Source organism: Periplaneta americana, chromosome 11 (assembly GCF_040183065.1).
Source record: "Periplaneta americana isolate PAMFEO1 chromosome 11, P.americana_PAMFEO1_priV1, whole genome shotgun sequence".
Taxonomy (NCBI): domain Eukaryota; kingdom Metazoa; phylum Arthropoda; class Insecta; order Blattodea; family Blattidae; genus Periplaneta; species Periplaneta americana.
The window spans coordinates 13,426,463-13,446,549 of record NC_091127.1 but is presented as its reverse complement, the minus strand read 5'-3'; the positions used below and the strand labels follow the sequence as shown (position 1 = coordinate 13,446,549).

Below are 20,087 nucleotides of genomic sequence, written 5' to 3'. Positions count from 1 at the left end.
CAAGAGGAATCGCCTACAATGGAATCTTTCTAATGCTTTTTTGAGTACAGATTATGCAGGCTAGAGTAATGGGCTTTCACTGCAGTGTAAATACGACACATGCTGTCTGAATGGTCTCGATTTCAAGGAATTGGACCGACCAATTCTGTTACAGTTTAAATGACACCGCCTTCAAGATGTCCCCTCAGAAATGCACGTGTAAGGCGATCATTCAAATGCTTTCTCAGTATTGAAATTGTGTTTCCTTGAAAGAGAAGAGTTCTCATTGTTGCTGAAGTGCACCGTCCTTGAGTTCGACTGAAAGGTTATCTGATTTTAAGGTCGTTTATGTAAGAAGTAAAAGTCGTACGAGGTGAGTGGCACAATGTATTGCAGATGATGTGTTCTCCCTGAAGGTAGAGATTAGACCAGTTTCAAATTCATGGGTCCTAACACTAATTAAGGTTGTAATCGTCGGTTTGAATCCCGTGCAGGACAACGTTCTGACCAAGACCAATAAAAAAATGTAAACGCCTTGGAGTAGATTGAATAAATAAATAAATAAATAGACGGATGGACTTCATATGTTGTTTGGCTTCACCTTCTATCTAAGACTACTTGTCGATCTCTCATCGCAAGAAATCTGTAAGTGTATTGTATTGTATTGTATTTATTAACATTCCATGGTATTCATACATGCTTACAGCTAGAATATGGAACAAGTAAAAAAACTTAATACTATTATAAAATCTTAATTTATAGTCACAGTCTAGATGAAATACTCTCACTCTGAGAGAGGAAGATAGGTTCAGGGTGTTTGAGAATAAGGTGCTTAGGAAAATATTTGGGGCTAAGCGGGATGAAGTTACAGGAGAATGGAGAAAGTTACACAACATAGAACTGCACGCATTGTATTCTTCACCTGGCATAATTAGGAACATTAAATCCAGACGTTTGAGATGGGCAGGGCATGTAGCTCGTATGGGCGAAACCAGAAATGCATATAGAGTGTTAGTTGGGAGACCGGAGGGAAAAAGACCTTTAGGGAGGCCGAGACGTAGATGGGAAGATATTAAAATGGATTTGAGGGAGGTGGGGTATGATGATAGAGACTGGATTAATCTTGCACAGGACAGGGACCGCTGGCGGGCTTATGTGAGGGCGGCAATGAACCTTCGGGTTCCTTAAAAGCCATTTGTAAGTAAGTAAGTAAGTCTAGATGAAATATAGGCCTATACAGACGAGATTTACAATATAGTCTACTAGTACAACACGAAGTTTTAGTATCAATTTCATGAAGTGTTATTGAATGTCATGAATTCACCTACAGAATAGAAGGCGTGAGAAATTAGGTACTTCTTTAATTTGGCCCTAAATAATTTTATGTTTTGTGTTTCATTTTTTATATCAATAGGGAGGCTATTAAAAATTTTTACTGCCATATAACGCACTCCTTTTTGATAGCACGATAGACTTGCCGATGGAGTATGAAAGTCATTTTTTGACGTGTATTTATGCTATGAACTGTTGAATTAGTTACAAAGTTTTCACGATTACATACGAGGAAGATTATTAATGAAAAGATATACTGACAAGCCATGGGCATTATTTGTAGTTTTTTGAAAATAGTCCTACACGATTCCCTAGATTTGGCACCTACTATTATTCTAATTACTCTTTTTTGTAATAGAAATATATTGTTACTATCTGTGGAATTTCCCCAGAATATTATTCCAAAACTCATTACCGAGTGGAAGTGGAAGTGTAGCCAGATGAAGAGTTACGTCCACGGAGCTTGTTTCTTAAAACGATATTAGTGACAAGGAAAGTAAATCACAAGTGACAAGTGACTTGTGACAAGGGACAAGTGACACATAAATTAGGAGTACATTTTACTAGTCTGATCAGTGTTATGTTTCTTGCAAAAATTTATGTCACATTTTATTACAATTCATAGGTTATTTTGGCAAATTAAAGACGTGTGGTCAAACTTATAGTTAGCTATTCCATCAGTTCATACTTTTGGAGCAGTGTAGAGGAAATAGTAACTAACAATATGATCAAGTGTTTCAGAAGAGAAAGTTGTAGCCTATGCAAAACCCTGAAAGGAAAGGAATATGCAGGAAACTCACATGAATTTAAAGAGACATTCATATTCAAGTCAACAAAAATGGATATGATTTTAACTGTAATTTGAAGAGAATTTAGGCGACACACTGGTTAAATGAGTTTCTATCAGTCAACAGACAAATTTTCTACAATTTCTAAGCTTTTCGTTTTTTAAATAAAAATGCTAAAAAAAAAATAAAAATTTGTAAATAGCTGATAGTCACTTTGCAAGATGTTGTGTAACTTAAAAATGATACTGTATTCCAGATGTAACACAGAACAGAAAATATTATGAAAGTAACATCTGATTTAATTTTAATCGATGGAATTGATAGCGAGATTGTAACTTGGTGAGGTGAACCGAGTTTTCAAACTCAGATTACCTAACATTTGCCTTACAGAGGGAATAGCTCAAAATATATAGCAATTAACCTTAGCGAGATTCGAATGCAGTGCTGACGTATACAATACTTTGTTACATGAACAATTCGTATACAACTTATTAGTGCGTGTGGAAAGAGATATTGATAATCTTAAGATTGTTTTTATATTCCGTGTTTCAACTTTTTGCATCAAATTTTCATTAAAGCTATTAACTAACATTTGTACTTTTAAATACCGGCGCCCAGAGTTTATGAATCGAAGGTAAAGGAAAACATGTAGCCTAGGCTCTATTAAGATATCGACCGATATTTCGACCTAATCGTCTCCTGTGAGCATTTTAACTACGTGCTTCCGTATGGAAGAGAGAAGAACACTTCTGAGTGGCTGGAATACTTCCATGCTTTGTGAGCACGATGCTGTGTGCAATCCTGCATTTTCTCACGTTTCGAGATGGCTGCTTATTTCTAGGCGCAAGCAGCAAAACTTGGCGTCCGTACTGAATCACTGTCAACGTAGGCTGGGAGTGGAATTCCTCCCTTCCAGTTCAGGGGAAGGATTCTGCGCCTGCTCCGCGACTTTTGGGGTTGTATGAAATGTCCGGGGGATGATATTGATCACGGGGCTGTATAACCCCGGTGCGAGATTCCAGCACGTTCCATGACCACATGTAGTGCGCTTGGTTTGTATTATCTCCCTTTACAAACTTTGGAATAATATTTAACAGATTTTTCCCCAAAATGTAACTTTTCAAAAGCTTCATATTTAAACAAGACTTTTAAAACTTTTTATTTAAAATTATTATTATTATTATTATTATTATTATTATTATTATTATTATTATTATTATTATTTGAAATTGATAGAAAGAAGTGAGTCTGACGATCTACCTTCAACTAGTAATTCATGCCAGCGGACGAATTTAGCAGAGATCTGTATGAAATGATGGTGCAGGCCAACACTCAACAAAGTTGAGGGCAAGCACTTTAAAAATTTTGTTGGAAAGTACACTTGTACACAAGAACAGTACCTGTGTTATAGTAGTGCCAGTATTTTAAGTTATATTTTACAGCAAAGGTTATTATAATATAGGCTTAAACATTGTATTCAGGGCAGTACCTGTGTTACAGTTGTACCGGTGTTTTAAATTAAAATTTTACAACAAAGAGTATCGTAGCTTAATATAGGCTTAACATTGCATTAAGAGCGGTATCGTTGTTTTGAATTAAAATTTTTACAACAAAGATTATCGTAATATAGGCTTAAACACTGCATTAAGATCGATACCTGTGAAACAGTAACATTTTAAGTTAACATTTTACATATAAGATTATCGTAATATGGGCTAAAACATTGTATTAAGAGCGGTATTGATGTTTTAAATTAACATTTTTACAACAAAAATTATCGTAATATAGCCTTAAACATTGTATTAAGAGCGGTACCGGTGTTTTCAATTAAAATTTTTACAACAAAGATGATCGTAATATAGCCTTAAACATTGTATTAAGAGCGGTATCGATGTTTTAAATTAAAATTTTTACAACAAAGATTATCGTAATATAGCCTTAAACATTGTATTAAGAGCGGTATCGATGTTTTAAATTAAAATTTTTACAACAAAGATGATCGTAATATAGCCTTAAACATTGTATTAAGAGCGGTATCGATGTTTTAAATTAAAATTTTTACAACAAAGATGATCGTAATATAGCCTTAAACATTGTATTAAGAGCGGTATCGATGTTTTAAATTAAAATTTTTATAACAAAGATGATCGTAATATAGCCTTAAACATTGTATTAAGAGCGGTATCGATGTTTTAAATTAAAATTTTTGCAACAAAGATGATCGTAATATAGCCTTAAACATTGTATTAAGAGCGGTATCGATGTTTTAAATTAAAATTTTTACAACAAAGATGATCGTAATATAGCCTTAAACATTGTATTAAGAGCGGTATCGATGTTTTAAATTAAAATTTTTACAACAAAGATGATCGTAATATAGCCTTAAACATTGTATTAAGAGCGGTATCGATGTTTTAAATTAAAATTTTTACAACAAAGATTATCGTAATATAGCCTTAAACATTGTATTAAGAGCGGTACCGGCGTTTTAAGTTAAAATTTCTCTGATAGAGTAACATTTTAAGTTAAAATTTTTTATTAAACATTGTTGTAATATAGGCTTACAAACATTTCATTAAGAGCAGTGCCTGCGAAACAGTAACATTTTAAGTCAAAAGTTTCCAGCAAAGGCTATGTTTATTCTCCTTGATGTGGGAACAGTCTGTTGATCGTACAGCACCACTCTTCGTCTTCATTGCACAAACTCCTTACTCAACTTCAAAGAGTGGCTAAGATTCCGATCTCTACTCATTACTGCGAGTTCCTTACATGCATTTCTCTTTATTTATTATCATCAATTACTATTTTTATTGCAGTTGCTACATTTACAATCTTCTACTTTTCAGCTGTGCTTGCTAACTTGGATCTTTTTATAACTTATATAAAGCAATGCTTCGTCTGTTGCAGCTCCGGATGGCCAGCAGCCTGCAGCACCACCACGTGAGCTCTCCGGTGACGGGGCGCTGCCACGGGGGACCCCAGCGCGTCGGGCTCTCACTGCAAGTAGGCCTCCCTTCTGCCCCCGCACAACCTCCCCCACCCCAGTGTCAGAGTCCCTTCTCCTCCGCGTCATTATTAGAGCCAACGTACAGGGGCTCTCCATAAAGAAGGGAAATCGTAATTTGCAAGGATTGCCTTTGTGTCGGGACTTCTCTGCGCATGTCAATGAAGCCCCCTCCTCTCTTATTTTTTGGAATTATTCTCTAAAAGCAACCTTTCAATATAAAATTCGATGCCATGAAGATGACACGTGCTTTCACGTTGTACGTCTTATAGGCCTAAGTGTCTTTAATAATTTTTATGCTCGACCATGCCGAAACGCAGTAATTATACACCTGGTAGCAGACCTTTACTGCATGTCATTAAAGTACACCTACTCATTAAAGATCAGGTCTTTCAGCCAATGACGACTCGGGTTACAACTGTTCAGCCAATGACAGGTCAGCTTTCTACCGTTATAAAACCGCAAGTATCGATTATTCTCGGATATGCAATCGAAAGAGAATTAGCGAAAAGTCACGGAGGCTGGAAATCCAATATTGTTGCAGAAGGTTATGTTCTGTTACTATAATAATTAGCGTTAATTGTAAATAATATTCAAATGAATTCAATTTGTCATCTCGTTTTTCAATGTCTAATTTAATTTCAATGTTATCTCTGTAGGTTCTTATGGCCTAGCAAGGTCAATGTGGACATCTGTTCCTCGGAAAAAATCAATACTTTCGCGTCTGCGCACATCTCACAACATACGGAACATTGCTGAAGGTCAGATACAATTAAAATTAATAATATCAAGTTAGAAATATGGTCGAGCATAAAAAGTCGTATGAAACTCGCCTATAATGATAATTAAGAAGCTCGTATGAAAATTATGAAGCTCGCTTGCGCTTGTTTCATAAATATCCATACTCACTTCTTAATTACCTTCATTATAGGCTCGTTGCATAATGTACTATTAATCTCTTCGTGTGTACCAATCTTATTACTGCTTGTAGTTTTAATCGATTCTGTTAGATCCTGTCCCGCGCCGTGGCGTCGTGGTCTGATGCAGACCCAACATGTCAATAATTCTGTCAGCATTAACAAATACTGACAGTAATGCTGATCATGTGTGGACTGAAATGATGGAATGACGGCCAGTATCAGAATTTCCTGATTTTAGTATCAGTACTGAAGAGTGGTGGGGATACCGACAGCTACACTAACCATGTAAAGGCGCTCATCAGTATTTCCGTCAGTATTTTAAGAAGCAGCCATGAACGATGACGATGGCCAGATGAAGTGTTCAATGGACTAACCAACTAGCCTGGAGATATTGCAACATTTCACTGACTTACATGAGACGCTGAATTATGGGACTCGTCCGAAGCGTCATATAACTTATGAATAAAATCAAACGGAATACAACACTTGAAACAATGCTGCGTGTGTTTAAGAAAATTAAGTCTAATGAAAATCGTGAAGGTGTGAGAGGGACAAAAATGTATAGGGCCTACGTTTCTGTCTAATTATCGGAAATAATTAAAGAAGATAATAGCGTCGAAGCGCTAAGAAATTGGTACAGACGATCATCAGAACAATCACATGGATGTTTCATGCCTTAAATTTCTAAAGAAATCGAAAGTTCCTTATTTCTATTAGCAATACAAATTTCAACTCCTAATATTTCTATGCATATACGTAGCACACAAATTGAAGTTAACCCTACAATTCATTCAACTGAGGTAACTGCTCTAAACTCTGTATCATCTAAAAATGTTCTCCCTTATGGGGAATAAACCTGATTCTGAGATTTCTATTTGTATATAATAATCAAGTAACTTATTGCATTAATTTGTCTAAAGTAGACTGCCACTTATTCCGAAATAGTTTTTGTAATGTTCTGCATCAATAAGATATTGGCCTAATATTTCCCGTAACAAATTCTCATCTTTCGCTTTTGTAGCCAATCCTTAACCTATCGTTTCCTTCTATCTCTGCAGTTTGTAGGTAGTGCTAATATTATAGCTAAACATGTCTTCCTTTTATTAGGCTCCATTGTACACTGGGCTGCAAAAGAAATACCAATACGAAATTATAGCACAGTCTAGTATGTACAGTCACGAAGCTTTAGTTGTTGAGGGTACTAGGAACAATAGACTGCCGGTACTATTTCGCATTGTCTGTAATGAGGCGATAGTAGCTATCCTAGTGGTTAGCAACTATCTATGGAAGCATATTCACTACATATTGAGCTTCGTGACTATGTACTAAACTGTGATTATAGTCTATCGTTTTCCGAGGACTTCAGCAAACATGGCGAGGTGGAAAGCTATTTTCCTGAGATTAGTTTTTTTAAAAACATGTAAATACGACTTTTATAAGTTATTATTTAATATTAATTGATTTTAAATTATTCATATACTTTTATTTTACAACATTAATACGAATACTACGAAAATAGTGAAACTGCAGTTTATACGATATTCCACAGCCTTCCTTATTATCCATGGTCATGCTGTCATTGTTACAATCGATATATGCGGCCAGTTACGTTTAATGTTGTATTAACAAAACAATATATCAATTTTATTATAAATATAAATATAAAAATAATAGTTTCTCGTAAATACAGATACAGAACTGAAAACTGAATCTAATTGAAACATTTAACTACATAATTCTCCTTTGCATGGACTAAAAACTCTTTACAGAATTCAGGCCAGTAAATTGTTTCCTAAGCAAAGTCCTCGTAACACGTTAATATTTCAAATCGATAGCGACTTCGACTCGGCATTTCTTTTGCAGCCCAGCGTACTTGTGCAATGAACAAGAAGCGAATGAATACTGACCAGAAATAAATAATATTGGCAGCAATACCGATCGTGTATGATCGCTAAAATACTGACGCATACTGTCAGTATTATTAACTCATTATTACTTATCAATATTACTGATCGTGTAAGGGCTGCATAAAGCGTCATGCATGAACTCGCGTTAAGGAATGCGCGCTGGTTAGAGTTCTCATAGGAAAATAAATTTTCTCATGGAATTTCGGCCAGTGTATGGGTCCGGTGCCCACCCAGCATCGCAATGAATTTTGAGAGCTACTCTAGGTAGAGAAAACCAGTTTTATCGTATGAAGGGATCATTGAGCTGACTAGGGCCTACGCGTTACACTCATTCTGATTGGATGATCGTTCACCTCAGCTGAGACATGTGGACGTCAGGCTGGTTAGCCTTGGTCTTCTGTGGGTTGTCCTGCCCAGGATTATTATTATTATTATTATTATTATTATTATTATTATTATTATTCTTACTTACTTACTGGCTTTTAAGGAACCCGTAGGTTCATTGCCGCCCTCACATAAGCCCGCCATTGGTCCCTATCCTGAGCAAGATTAATATTATTATTATTATTATTATTATTATTATTATTATTTTAAAAAGTTATGTTTTATTTAACGACGCTCGCAACTGCAGAGGTTATATCAGCGTCGCCGGATGTGCCGGAATTTTGTCCCGCAGAAGTTCTTTTACATCCCAGTAAATCTACTGACATGAGCTTGTCGCATTTAAGCACAATTAAATGCCATCGACCTGGCCCGGGATCGAACCCGCAACTTTGGGCATAGAAGGCCAGCGCTGTACCAACTCGCCAACCAGATAGACTTATTATTATTATTATTATTATTATTATTATTATTATTATTATTATTATTATTATTAGTTATATTTTAGCGCATACTTAGTGAGGATGAGAGAATCTTTGATGTCACAGAGCTCCTATTTGGAAACAATTGTCTTAAGCGATGACCTTAATACATGCCGATTCGTCAAGCTGAACCTAGCCAAATGATTTTCAAATTTTAATGTCAGTGCTATAGTGGATGTAGTTCGTTGGAAGGAGGACAAGTTAGAAGTCAAATAGCTGCTCCAGGCTATCGTTGTTCTTGTCGTGCCCTTAAAATTTACTACAACAATAGCATTGTCATGGAGATTTTATAATCGCCAGTTCCTGCGCCGTTCGGGTACGATATTGGTCGCCGCGTCTTAATACGGGGCGTCGACCGACGTGTCAAAGCGTTTTATTGCTGTAATCAGCTCAGCACTTGCTCTAATCCACGCGGCGCGGCGCTACTTGAAGTGTTTGCTGCAACTGACGCAATTCACGCGGTCACCCGGAGTGACTCACTCCTTGATCTGGAGGACACACAACGCTGAGAAGGGCTGAGTGTACGCAGAACCTGTTCCCTTCCGCCTCCTGGGTACAGTAGTCGGAAAGGGCCTGTCTTTCATTTTCAGTTTGTGTTAACCCTTTGCAGCACAAATTAATTAATTTTTTATGTTTTTCATTTCATGGATCATAACAAAGCTTCGATCAATTTTTTTTTCAACATTTTAACTCTGCACACAATTTCAAAACACAAATGGCACCTCTATGAATACTCAAGAGGTGGTTCCTTGCTGGAATATCTATGCCATAAAAATTAGAAAGAAAGAAAACGGTGGTTCTTCTGAACAACCACTATGCTGCAAAGGGTTAAGGGGACACACAACTAAAAATGACACTTTTTTCCTAATCATTTTTAATCCATTTTTGAGAACATGTTTACTATGTAAAGAACTAACAAAATCCAAATGTTGAAATGCAAAATGTTCTCGGCTTTTTATTTTATTTATTATTTATTTTTTTTAGAAATATTTTCAAACCCAAGTTTTTAGTAGAAGATCTCAATTTCCAAGCTTTTTTTTTTCTTGCTTACATTCACAAGATACAGAGAAACATTTCTATGCATTCATTTTATGAAATATCTCGTTTATTCACTTTTCATTTTTTTAAATTTTGAAAACGTTATTTTTTTTCCATAATTCACGAAAAAATATTAATAAAATAAACTAGCAGCATTTCTTACAAAATGAATGCATAGAAACATGCAACTACCTCATAAATAATTGCAGTAAAAATTTGATCCAATTTTATTAATATTTGGCATAAAAAAGTTGGTGTTGTTCAAGAAAAATAAACTTACAGAAAAATAGATTTGAAAGTAAAATGAATATTTTTGCCATACATACCTATTAAAATTCACCTCCATTACAATAATCAAGTAACTTCAGGGAGCCAACTTTAGAACAAAAAGTTACTAGATTTGTAATCAGAAATTTGTAAAAAATAATTGAACCGTTCAGAGCAAAAGTGGTGTAAGTAAAAAAATTGGTTAATGAGGTTTAAAGTAAAAATTATATAAAATACAGCGCAAAGTAGGAATTAATATGGCCTTCTTGCTATCCACTGACTACTAAAAGTTTAAATAAATAGAATATTAATTGTTCTTTGCGCTGTATTTTACAGAATGTTTACTTTAACCCTCATTACCCATTTTTTACTTTACACCACTTCTGCTCTGAACGGCTCAATTCTTTGATGAAAAAATCATTTTGACAACTCTTTAAATGGCACGCCCCCTTAAGGCCTCAATTAAAAAAGTTAAACATATTCGTTATCAGAATTGAACTAAATCCATTTCTATATGAAAATATACATCCTAAAGATGTGAAATAGCCAATTAAAATTTTTTGGAAAATTTTCACGACTTTCAGTGGAGTCTCCCTTGAATGATTCAGCTTACAGTACACACTTCGATATCTAGCGTTATCTGGATAAGATGTTCGAAGAAAATATAATTTTACGAGTTACATGATTTTAATGGGCAAAAGAGAAAGTTTAATAATAGAAGAGTCAAGTTGATTCCAGTAGGGTCAAGTAGGGTTAATGTGATACAGTAAAAAAGTCGGGTTAATCCGATACAGACTTTAAAATGTTCCAAAACCTCAGTTTAAAAATGTTTAAAATTGTGATTATGGAGTACATTTTATGCTATTAAGATTTGGTTTATTATTATTATTATTATTATTATTATTGACTTTAAAGAAACTAACCTCACAATAATCAATAATAATGGGTGAATGTAAACTTGTAGAAAAAAATATTATTAAACACTAATAACTAGTAACATTAGTTTCAATTATGCAACAAGAGCTTATAAAATTCACTTATAATAATAGTATTTTACTAGTTTATTGTTAATAAAATAACATGGACAGAAATCTTAGTTCTTCTCTGAAGGAGTAAAAAACTCGAAACTAGTAATTTATAAGTTTTCTTCCTAGCATTCTGCAACAGAAATATTCTACAAATTACAAATCACAAGTAAATTTACTAAATTATTATGCAACAGAGGCCTGATATTCATCTTTTCCCCACCACCAAATTTTCACTTAACTCAATTTTACCGTATAGGCTATTCCCCTCCGTATCAAGAGTTGCCGGATTATTAGTGAAAACCATAACCTTAAATTGGCAAAATTTCATTTCTCACACTAGTTTATTAAACGGTGTCGGACCGTAAAGAAAACAACTATCGCAATATCCATATTTTATATTATGTCGTACAATATTATAGTAGGCTATTGTGAAATTTTAATTTTCCTACTAATTTGTTTTCTACTGTACTATTAAAATTATAGCATATTAGCTGAAAGCACACGGCGTTGCCCGGGTTTTCCTTTCTGCTTCTATTTTTAATTAAACTGGTTATTAAATTTTCGGAAATCTCGGAAATCTAACTATACACAACCAAAACGAATTGTCTTTACTAAGCTTTCCTCGCCTATAAAGATGAATCTTTACTTAACGTCACTTACATGAATTAATGAACTCCTTAGCCAAATGCCTGCCAGGGTTAACTCAATTTAAAACAGTTGTAAATCAGGCACCGAAAAGAAAACATATCATGTGCCTGACGTTAAACTGTTGTTTTAAATTTAAGTTACTTACTTGTTTTTATTTATTTATTTATTTATTCTGGTGTAGTTAAGGCCATTAGGCCTTCTCTTCCACAGCGCCAGAAATACAAATAAAGTAATAGAAAAATCAAACTATAAACAAAGTAAAACCCAACGAAAATATAATTCCTTCTCCTCTTTCTGATCAGTTTCAGCATTGAATCAATATACAGTATACATATATATATATATATATATATATATATAATTTAATTTATATCGGAAGATTTTTTTACCTCTTGACCGCTGTACACCCACTTATATCATACCCAGTTCTTTTTTTTTTTTTATATAACTTGAAACTATATCTCATAAATTCAGAACATATTACAGTATATTTTTTCTAATTTTATACACAGAATACAGATATAATATAAACTCGCAATAAGTCATTTTTTAACATAAAGACTAATATTCTGAGAAACGTATAGGCCTACCGATATTTTAGAAATTAAGAGATTTTTATTTCCACAACGCTTAACATACTAAATTTGCAACGTGAATAACAATATTTTGAGAATTAATACGTTATTTTCAGTGGGCTTATGCACATTCACATACTACATTAGCAACATACAAAAGTATCATCGAATTGCTTATTGATATGTGTATTTTTTTTTTCACTTCTTTGTATAAAATATAGTTGAGGATGTGAAAAACACGCAGTTTTTAAGTTAACGTCTGCAACTTTGAGCGACTGTCCTTGAGCTTCATTTTAATATGGCCATTACAAATGCTAGTGGCATTGAAATTGCAGTTGCTTAAAATTGAACGAGTATCCTAGCAATACGTGGAATAAAAACATCTCCTTTTATTTTTGCAGTTAATATTGCCAATTCTATTAGGTTTCGTATGAGTTTTTCACACCAATTCTTATTCGTGCGTAATTTTGGTGGATCAATATTTCGCAATAGTACTATTGGTTATTCATTATTAAGTAAATTATGTGGTAGCAATCCTTGTAGTTTCAAAGAATTCTAGAATTCAGTTGTATAAAACAGTTTGCTCACTATGTACAAAACTGCATCGAGGAATTCATAATACGGTCCTGGACTGCGTAAAGATACTTATTGCATGAATTACATAGTTTTAGCCTTCATGATCTGTAACAACAATGTAATTTAATTTCGTGTTAAAATTTCCAAGGCCTCGTGAAAGTCGATGTTGAATACAACAGACAGTAATAAAAGAACAATTGACTGTAGAAGATTTTGTATTTTAATATTATGTATGAAGATTTGATCTATTTATTTTTATATTTTATAATTTTAATTAATTTAACTTCCATTTGCACAATTTTAATGTAGCCTATGTTCTTCTCCTGGTTATGAAGGTTAAATGTGCAAACTTTGGCACATATCGGTCAAAGCGTGTAGATTTGTATAGAGAACATACACATACATACATACATACATACATACATATCTACATACCCACATTCAATTTTATATAGCCTATTAAGAATGCTTATTAACCTGTTGTATCCTATAGGATACTTTGCTAATTTAAGAGTTAAATCAACGAGGTCCTTGTGATCGAAGGACAAAACTAAATTTGTTAACTTTTATCGGGAACATTAATAGGCTATTTGTAGTGCATTATTAATATTTACTGAGACGTTCTCAAACCCATTCTATATTCTCCTTAGCCTTTACTGGAAGTTCCCTCTAAAGAAACGTAGATACTCCGTTAGGGTCTCTCCTATGCATCCAGCCTCTTAACCATACCCTTTTCTCCCTACTCAGATCTATTTCTAAAGCTTCACTCACCCCTTCCAACAATATACTTGCAAAGGTTCTTCAACATTTTTTCATCCGCAACGAAAAGGCTATGGGTGTTGTTCTTTGTACCGGGTTTTTAGCCTATAGTATCGTCGCTTCCTTATTGTAAGGTTCCCTCAATTTCTGACATTAACTCACTTCATTTATACTTTCTCATACGAGGTATGGAGAGAAATTAGCTTATTGTAACACTGCTGCCAGAAACGTACATGTATTTCGAGATTTTCGTGGAAATAAGCTTTCCCAAAATCCTTGATAAAGGAAAATTATCTTTTGGCATTCCTTTGTCTATGTGCAACAATTTCTCATAAAATATTAGCGCATTTATTTTTCATATTCAGTTCTACAAGTCAATTTATCTGGGATATATAGCCCTAACAGTTTTTAGTATAAAAAATGTATGAATATTTATTTGGAGTCAAAAGCACAAAATAGCGATTAAATCGAAATATGTTGTGATTATTTTTTAATTTTATTACTGTAAGAAGAACAGGGTAGACCTTGTCGTAGGTCTACTCCTCTCCCTATTTCACTCGCTTCTGACATTTCTTCTTCTATCCTGACTTTGACTAGGTTCATATAAAGGTTACTGAACAGACTCCCCTCTTTCCAATCCACAACTATTTTCTTCAGGATCCCCATCAGTTTATTCCAATCTATTCTCTCAAACGCCTTTTCTAAGTTCACAAATACTAGGCTATATATAAATCCCACAAGGGTAGCTGCCCTTCAGCAAGGGTTGCCAAAAGACACAGTATACTAAACAAATAAAATGAAAATAAACATTTGCGTTATCACTATTTACGATGTTTATTTTCAAATGGAAGCTACCGTGGAGAAAGTACTTTTATTCAATAATTATTATTAATCAGATAGAATATAAAGAAATTTAGGTGTACAGTTGATTACGTAAAATCTGAACAGAATATTTCATTACGTCTATAGCAATAATTTTCAAAATATTTAAAGGAATTCCAAAAGACTTAAAACATTCAACTGAGAATTTTGCAATTGTTCCCCTTGCTCCGAACAATAGGCCAAATACTTCAATCTGTCCTTGTATATGATAATAATCTCTAAAGTATTGAATTATAGTGTCATAGATGGTCTTCTTTTCTCCATGTACTGCTACAGGTTGTTCAACTGTAGTTTCAAAGCGCACACTTCCTTATTCTTCTCAACATATCTTTCGCCGATTGTTCGTAGCAGTCCAATTGCATCTCTCATACATTTTCTCTTCCTGAAGCCAAACTGCTCTTCTTCCGACTGTACTTTCACCTTTTACAAGCAATGATAGAAAAAAGACATGACAATCGTTGATCATTTCACTCGTCAATGTTGGTAAAACAGACCGTTAAATCTTCAAAATCAATTTTTAACGACTGCCTTTCTATTGGTGCTGAAATCCGTGCCGAATGAGATGATCGCCGCACGGAACACGTGCTCCCCATCGGGTATGCAAAGCGGATTCAAATGAGACGAATTTGCAAGCCGATCCGGGCAGATGGACTCATTATGTGGTTGACGCACACCATGTCCGATAGTCATCGGTGAGCAGGGAACATTAGTGACTATTGCTTTTATTAAATGCCCCTTTCTTTATACAGAGACATCATTTTATTTTTACTAATATTTCTAATATCAACCTGGCTATATCTTTGGGTCAACGATTAAGAACCGGAAACACCGTTTCCTACCCCCTTCCACGACTGTAGTTCGATGATACTTGCGTAATATACAAACAAATCACTTTACTAGGTATAAGAGGGAAGAAAAGCAGTTCATCCATTTACGTAAACTAGGAAATGTCGCGATTTTGAGTTGGATAATTTTCATTATGTTTCTGTTTCATCAAAATACAGTACTGTATTAACAATGAGTGTTTTTACTCACGAACTGAGCTTTCCATGCGGACGTATTCATTATGCAGTGTATATTATACTGTCTACAGCACATTAGCGTACAATATAGAGAATGAAGTTAAATTGAAAAATAATCATCATATGGATATTTAAACACATTTCTGAAAATGGTGGCCGTTCATTTCGATACAGGCTTCAGTTCTAATGTGCATATTATCGCATTAAAGACTATTGTACGTAATTCCAATTATCAGGTTCTACTTCGTATCAGTAACTCATGTTGAAATAATTCTGTACCTACTCTATAAAAGAGACCTTACGTACTGTAAATTCAATCTTCACTTCTGCCCGATCCGAAAAGATAAAATTACTCAGACATGCTATCTATTGTCCGTCCAAGTGGTTACGTCGCAGCGTCGTAGAAAGGGAAGAAATCACGTGACAGTTAATTACTTAACGAGGCCCTTTTATTTAAGTTATTTTAAACAATTGTATGGGTATAATATTACGTAGACGTCCAATTCCTAACAGAAATTAATGTTCTCAGAAAAGAGCTAAGACAGCCCAGCCACTCGCATTTACAGAGAGGCGAATAGAAGCAGGTGGGGGAAACCGGGATGCGACGTAGGCAAATGGAAAATGATGCAATATGGAAAGCTCTTTCGTCACTGGAAAACGCGAGCATATTTTTGGAACGTACTGTTTACTATGACCGTAAGGCTACTATGACTGTATATACGGTCTTGGATCTGTGCGGAGGAAGGTTGAACTTCATTAGTAGAAGGGGTGGGAGTGAAGTACATTAAAAAACTCAGGTACAATAAAAATTGAAGTAAAAATAAAATGATGTCCCTGTATAAATACAGTAGAGACTTCAATATAAATGACGTAGTAATACGGCGTTAATGAAGCGTTTGTGGAATGAAGTAAAGAATACATGTAGAAAATCTCTCTTCGTTTGCATTGTTCACAAAAAAAAAAAAAATGCCAGAAAATCTGCCTGGGATCAAACACAGGTTTCCACAGTTGTCAGTTTCTGAGAATACAAAACAAGGGTAAAAAAATTCATCATAATCAACTTCTAAATTTTGGTCTTTGACAACGAATGCTAAATCTAACAATAAGACATTCTTCACTTAAGGTAAAACCTATCTGGTATGGTTTTTCAGGCCACTGAACTCTGGAAATATTCGCAATGAAAAGTATGAAAACAGTTGTGCATGTGTAAACTAATTTCTGGGAATATTACGCGTTTCATTTCTTTCATATTTGCATTTTATGCAGTAAACAAAAGATCATAGACTCAATTCCGAATTCTTTTTTCTTTCAAATAAAGATCTATTGGCCTTAATAAAATTTATATTATTTTATTTGGATCTTTTCCTGATAAAGTGACTCATAGATTCTGAATATGAACAAGATGCATTCAGTAACTTATTCAGAGGCCTTTATAGGCCTATATTGTGATTTATTTCGTAGGCCTATATAATGTGAATTGTCAGTTTTGAACATTGCAATTGGGCTTTGCCTGTTATGTTCAATGACAAATAAATAAAATTAAAATCTATACTAATAATAAATCTGTAGCCAAAATTTTTCTGGTAATTTTCGATTTTCCAAAAATAATTGGTGTTAACATGTATAATTAACCATCCTGAAACCGAAAATCGCTTTTTTGAAATGTTTGTTTGTCTGTATGTCTGTCTGTATGTTTGTTACCTTTTCACGCGATAATGGCTGAACCGATTTCGATGAAAATTGGAATATAAATTAAGTTCGTTGTAACTTAGATTTTAGGCTATATGGCATTCAAAATACGTTATTTAAAAGGGGAGTTATAAGGGGGCCTGAATTAAATAAATCGAAATATCTCGCTTATTATTGACTTTTGTGAAAAATATTACATAACAAAAGTTTCTTTAGAAATGATTTCTGATAAGTTTTATTCTTTGAAACATTTTGATAGGACTGATATTTAATGAGATAAATGAGTTTTAAAATTAAAATAAGTGCCATCTAAGGCGATGTATTGAAATAAAAAACAAATGATTTCGTCTATAAGGGGCCTTGGACACAACAATCGAAAGCTATGAAACATAGCCTACAGACAATGTTTCTGTGTTTGTATGAAGTAGGCCTAATATCGGAAGCTAAATTAACCGATTTGTATAATTAATTATTATTTCATCATTGGAAAGTGTAGTTTCTCTGGATGGACATAATGCTATAATGTTATTACAGTAACTTGTGAGTGAATTGAGGACAGGTAAGATTAAAATAGCTTCTTATGCACAGAAAACTTGATAGGTTATTCTGAATATTCATTTCCTGTATTTCTTAAAATAATGTTTATGAACATATTCATTTTTATCTCAGAGAATTAACGAACAAGAGTGTATTGATTTAGTATGCAGTAATAGTACGTTAGCTTAGCAATCCATTATTGTATAATTGAAATTTTAACTATGCTCAATTGAATCGTGTTAAAATACATAAAATATATATGCAATAAATGCAATGCAAAAAAATTGGGTAATGAGCCAAGCAGATTATTTTGCGCTGTTGTAAAAGCTGTTCCTCCTGATATTCAAGAGCTCCCACAAAAATTAAAAACTTTCTAATTCGAGTACATTCGTTATCAACACACTTTTTCATAATATAATATAATATAATATAATATAATATAATATAATATAATATAAACATAATAATAAATCTGTACCCAAAATTTGTTAATTTTCGCTTTTCCAAAAATAATTGGTAATAACAATTAAGAAACATGTTAAAGGAATTGTCATTGCACCAAATGAGTGGTCTCTGGATCAAAATGATCGCATTTTAATATTTTAAATACAATTTAAATTAAGTAACATATTAAACGATTTATCCTTCTATCAAACAAGAAAGTTCCCTGGATCAAATGTCCTATTTTAATTACGTAATTACTTTATATTTATTTCTAACGAGTGCAGCGGAGCGCACGGGTACGGCTAGTAAATAAATAAATAAATAAATAAATAAATAAATAAATAAATAAAAAGTGTGAAGGTCGCCCCTGCTTAAAGCACTGCAAAACCAGGTATTTCTTTTTAGATTCGATAACTACGTTATTAGTTCTTGCTAACGATGTAGAAATATCTAATAGCTAATATTTATTTCTGACAACTCGAGTAGCCTACTTCCCTTGTCATTCATTCATAGTGTTCTGCCCAAGGGCAGGTCTTTTACTGCAAACCCAGCATTCTCCAGTCTTTCCTATTTTCTGCCTTCCTCTTTGTCTCCTCATATGATCCATATATCTTAATGTCGTCTATCATCTGATATCTTCTTCTGTCCCGAACTCTTCTCCCGTTCACCATTCCTTCCGTGCGTCCTTCAGTAGGCAGTTTCTTCTCAACCAGTGACCCAGCCAATTCCTTTTCTCTTTCTGATCACTTTCAGCATCATCTTTCTTCACCCACTCTTTCTAACACAACTTCGTTTCTTATTCTGTCTGTCCATTTCACACGTTCCATCCTTCTCCATATCCACATTTTAAACGCTTCTAGTCGTTTCCCTTCACTTCGTCGTAATGTCCATGTTTCTGCCCCATACAATGCTACACTCTACACAAAGCACTTTACAAGTTTCCCTTGTGAGTAGTATCATATTATCAGGCTTCGAGACTCGGGACCCGATACAATAAGTTTACTGTGCATGTACTACAGGTTGTTGACTCGCTGCAGGTAGTGAAAGGTAGAGATGTGTTGAGGTAACAACGTTGCTATTTAGAATAGAGTACGGTAGTATGGGGGAACACACACATATGGACATTCTGAAAGTAAATATACATTACACAATGACAATGTCAAAAGAATGTGAAAAGCATTTATTCTCCTGTTCTTTATAAGCATTTGTGTTTAATTATACACAGTGTTAATGGTGGAAATAAACATGTAGCAATTTTAATTTCTTCATTTATCCTATTGGTCGTCTTTAGGAAGTGCAGTTACAGTACCGAATTGCAATGTACTATAAGCTACATTTTCAGTGTCTCAAACGTAAATCTTTTTCGGTTATCTGCCAAACACATTTTGTACTTGAAATGCTGCGCTCTACGTCGCATGACGTGATAGGAGCAAAACGAAGAAACCTAACATCATTGCAGTCTCTAAGAGACAGTCCTTTATTCTAGGGTGACTCTTGTCCACTAATTTGCTGTTTATATTACACAATGTTCCGTATCCGTTATTTTTACATAAAATTGATTTCCACTTCTGTTTTACAAGTTCAGTAACCGGTGTACTTGGTGTCTTATTAATTCTCTGTGTCATTTCCTCAATTAATTTGAGGGCTTCCGGCATCTCTTGCTCTGACTTTTCTAACTGTGCAATAGTTTCAGACACAGTTTGAAAATAGGTTTGTATGAAAACCAAATTATTCATCAGAACCTTCAAATCCAGAGCGTTTTCCTTTGCGTATCTGTTGGCATTCATTCTACAGTACCCCCACCCACTGTACGCTTTGCCACTATACTC

General features: G+C 34.2%; 1 protein-coding gene across 4 annotated transcripts in view; it reads left to right on the top strand.

The window, feature by feature from the left end:
- The window catches only part of LOC138708823 (protein big brother-like), a 178,793-nt gene that overhangs the window by 157,024 nt on the left and 1,682 nt on the right, over nt 1-20,087 (top strand). Inside the window, exon 6 of one of the 4 annotated variants that reach the window (XR_011334774.1) lies at nt 4,987-5,098. Coding sequence is in view for 2 of the 4 variants with exons in the window: in XM_069839024.1 (XP_069695125.1) it covers nt 5,007-5,102 (96 nt within the window). In the remaining 2 variants the exon portion in view is untranslated. Of the gene's footprint in view, nt 1-4,986; nt 5,103-20,087 lie in introns of all 4 variants that reach the window. The other 3 variants (XR_011334775.1, XM_069839024.1, XM_069839025.1) reach the window with 3 other exon arrangements.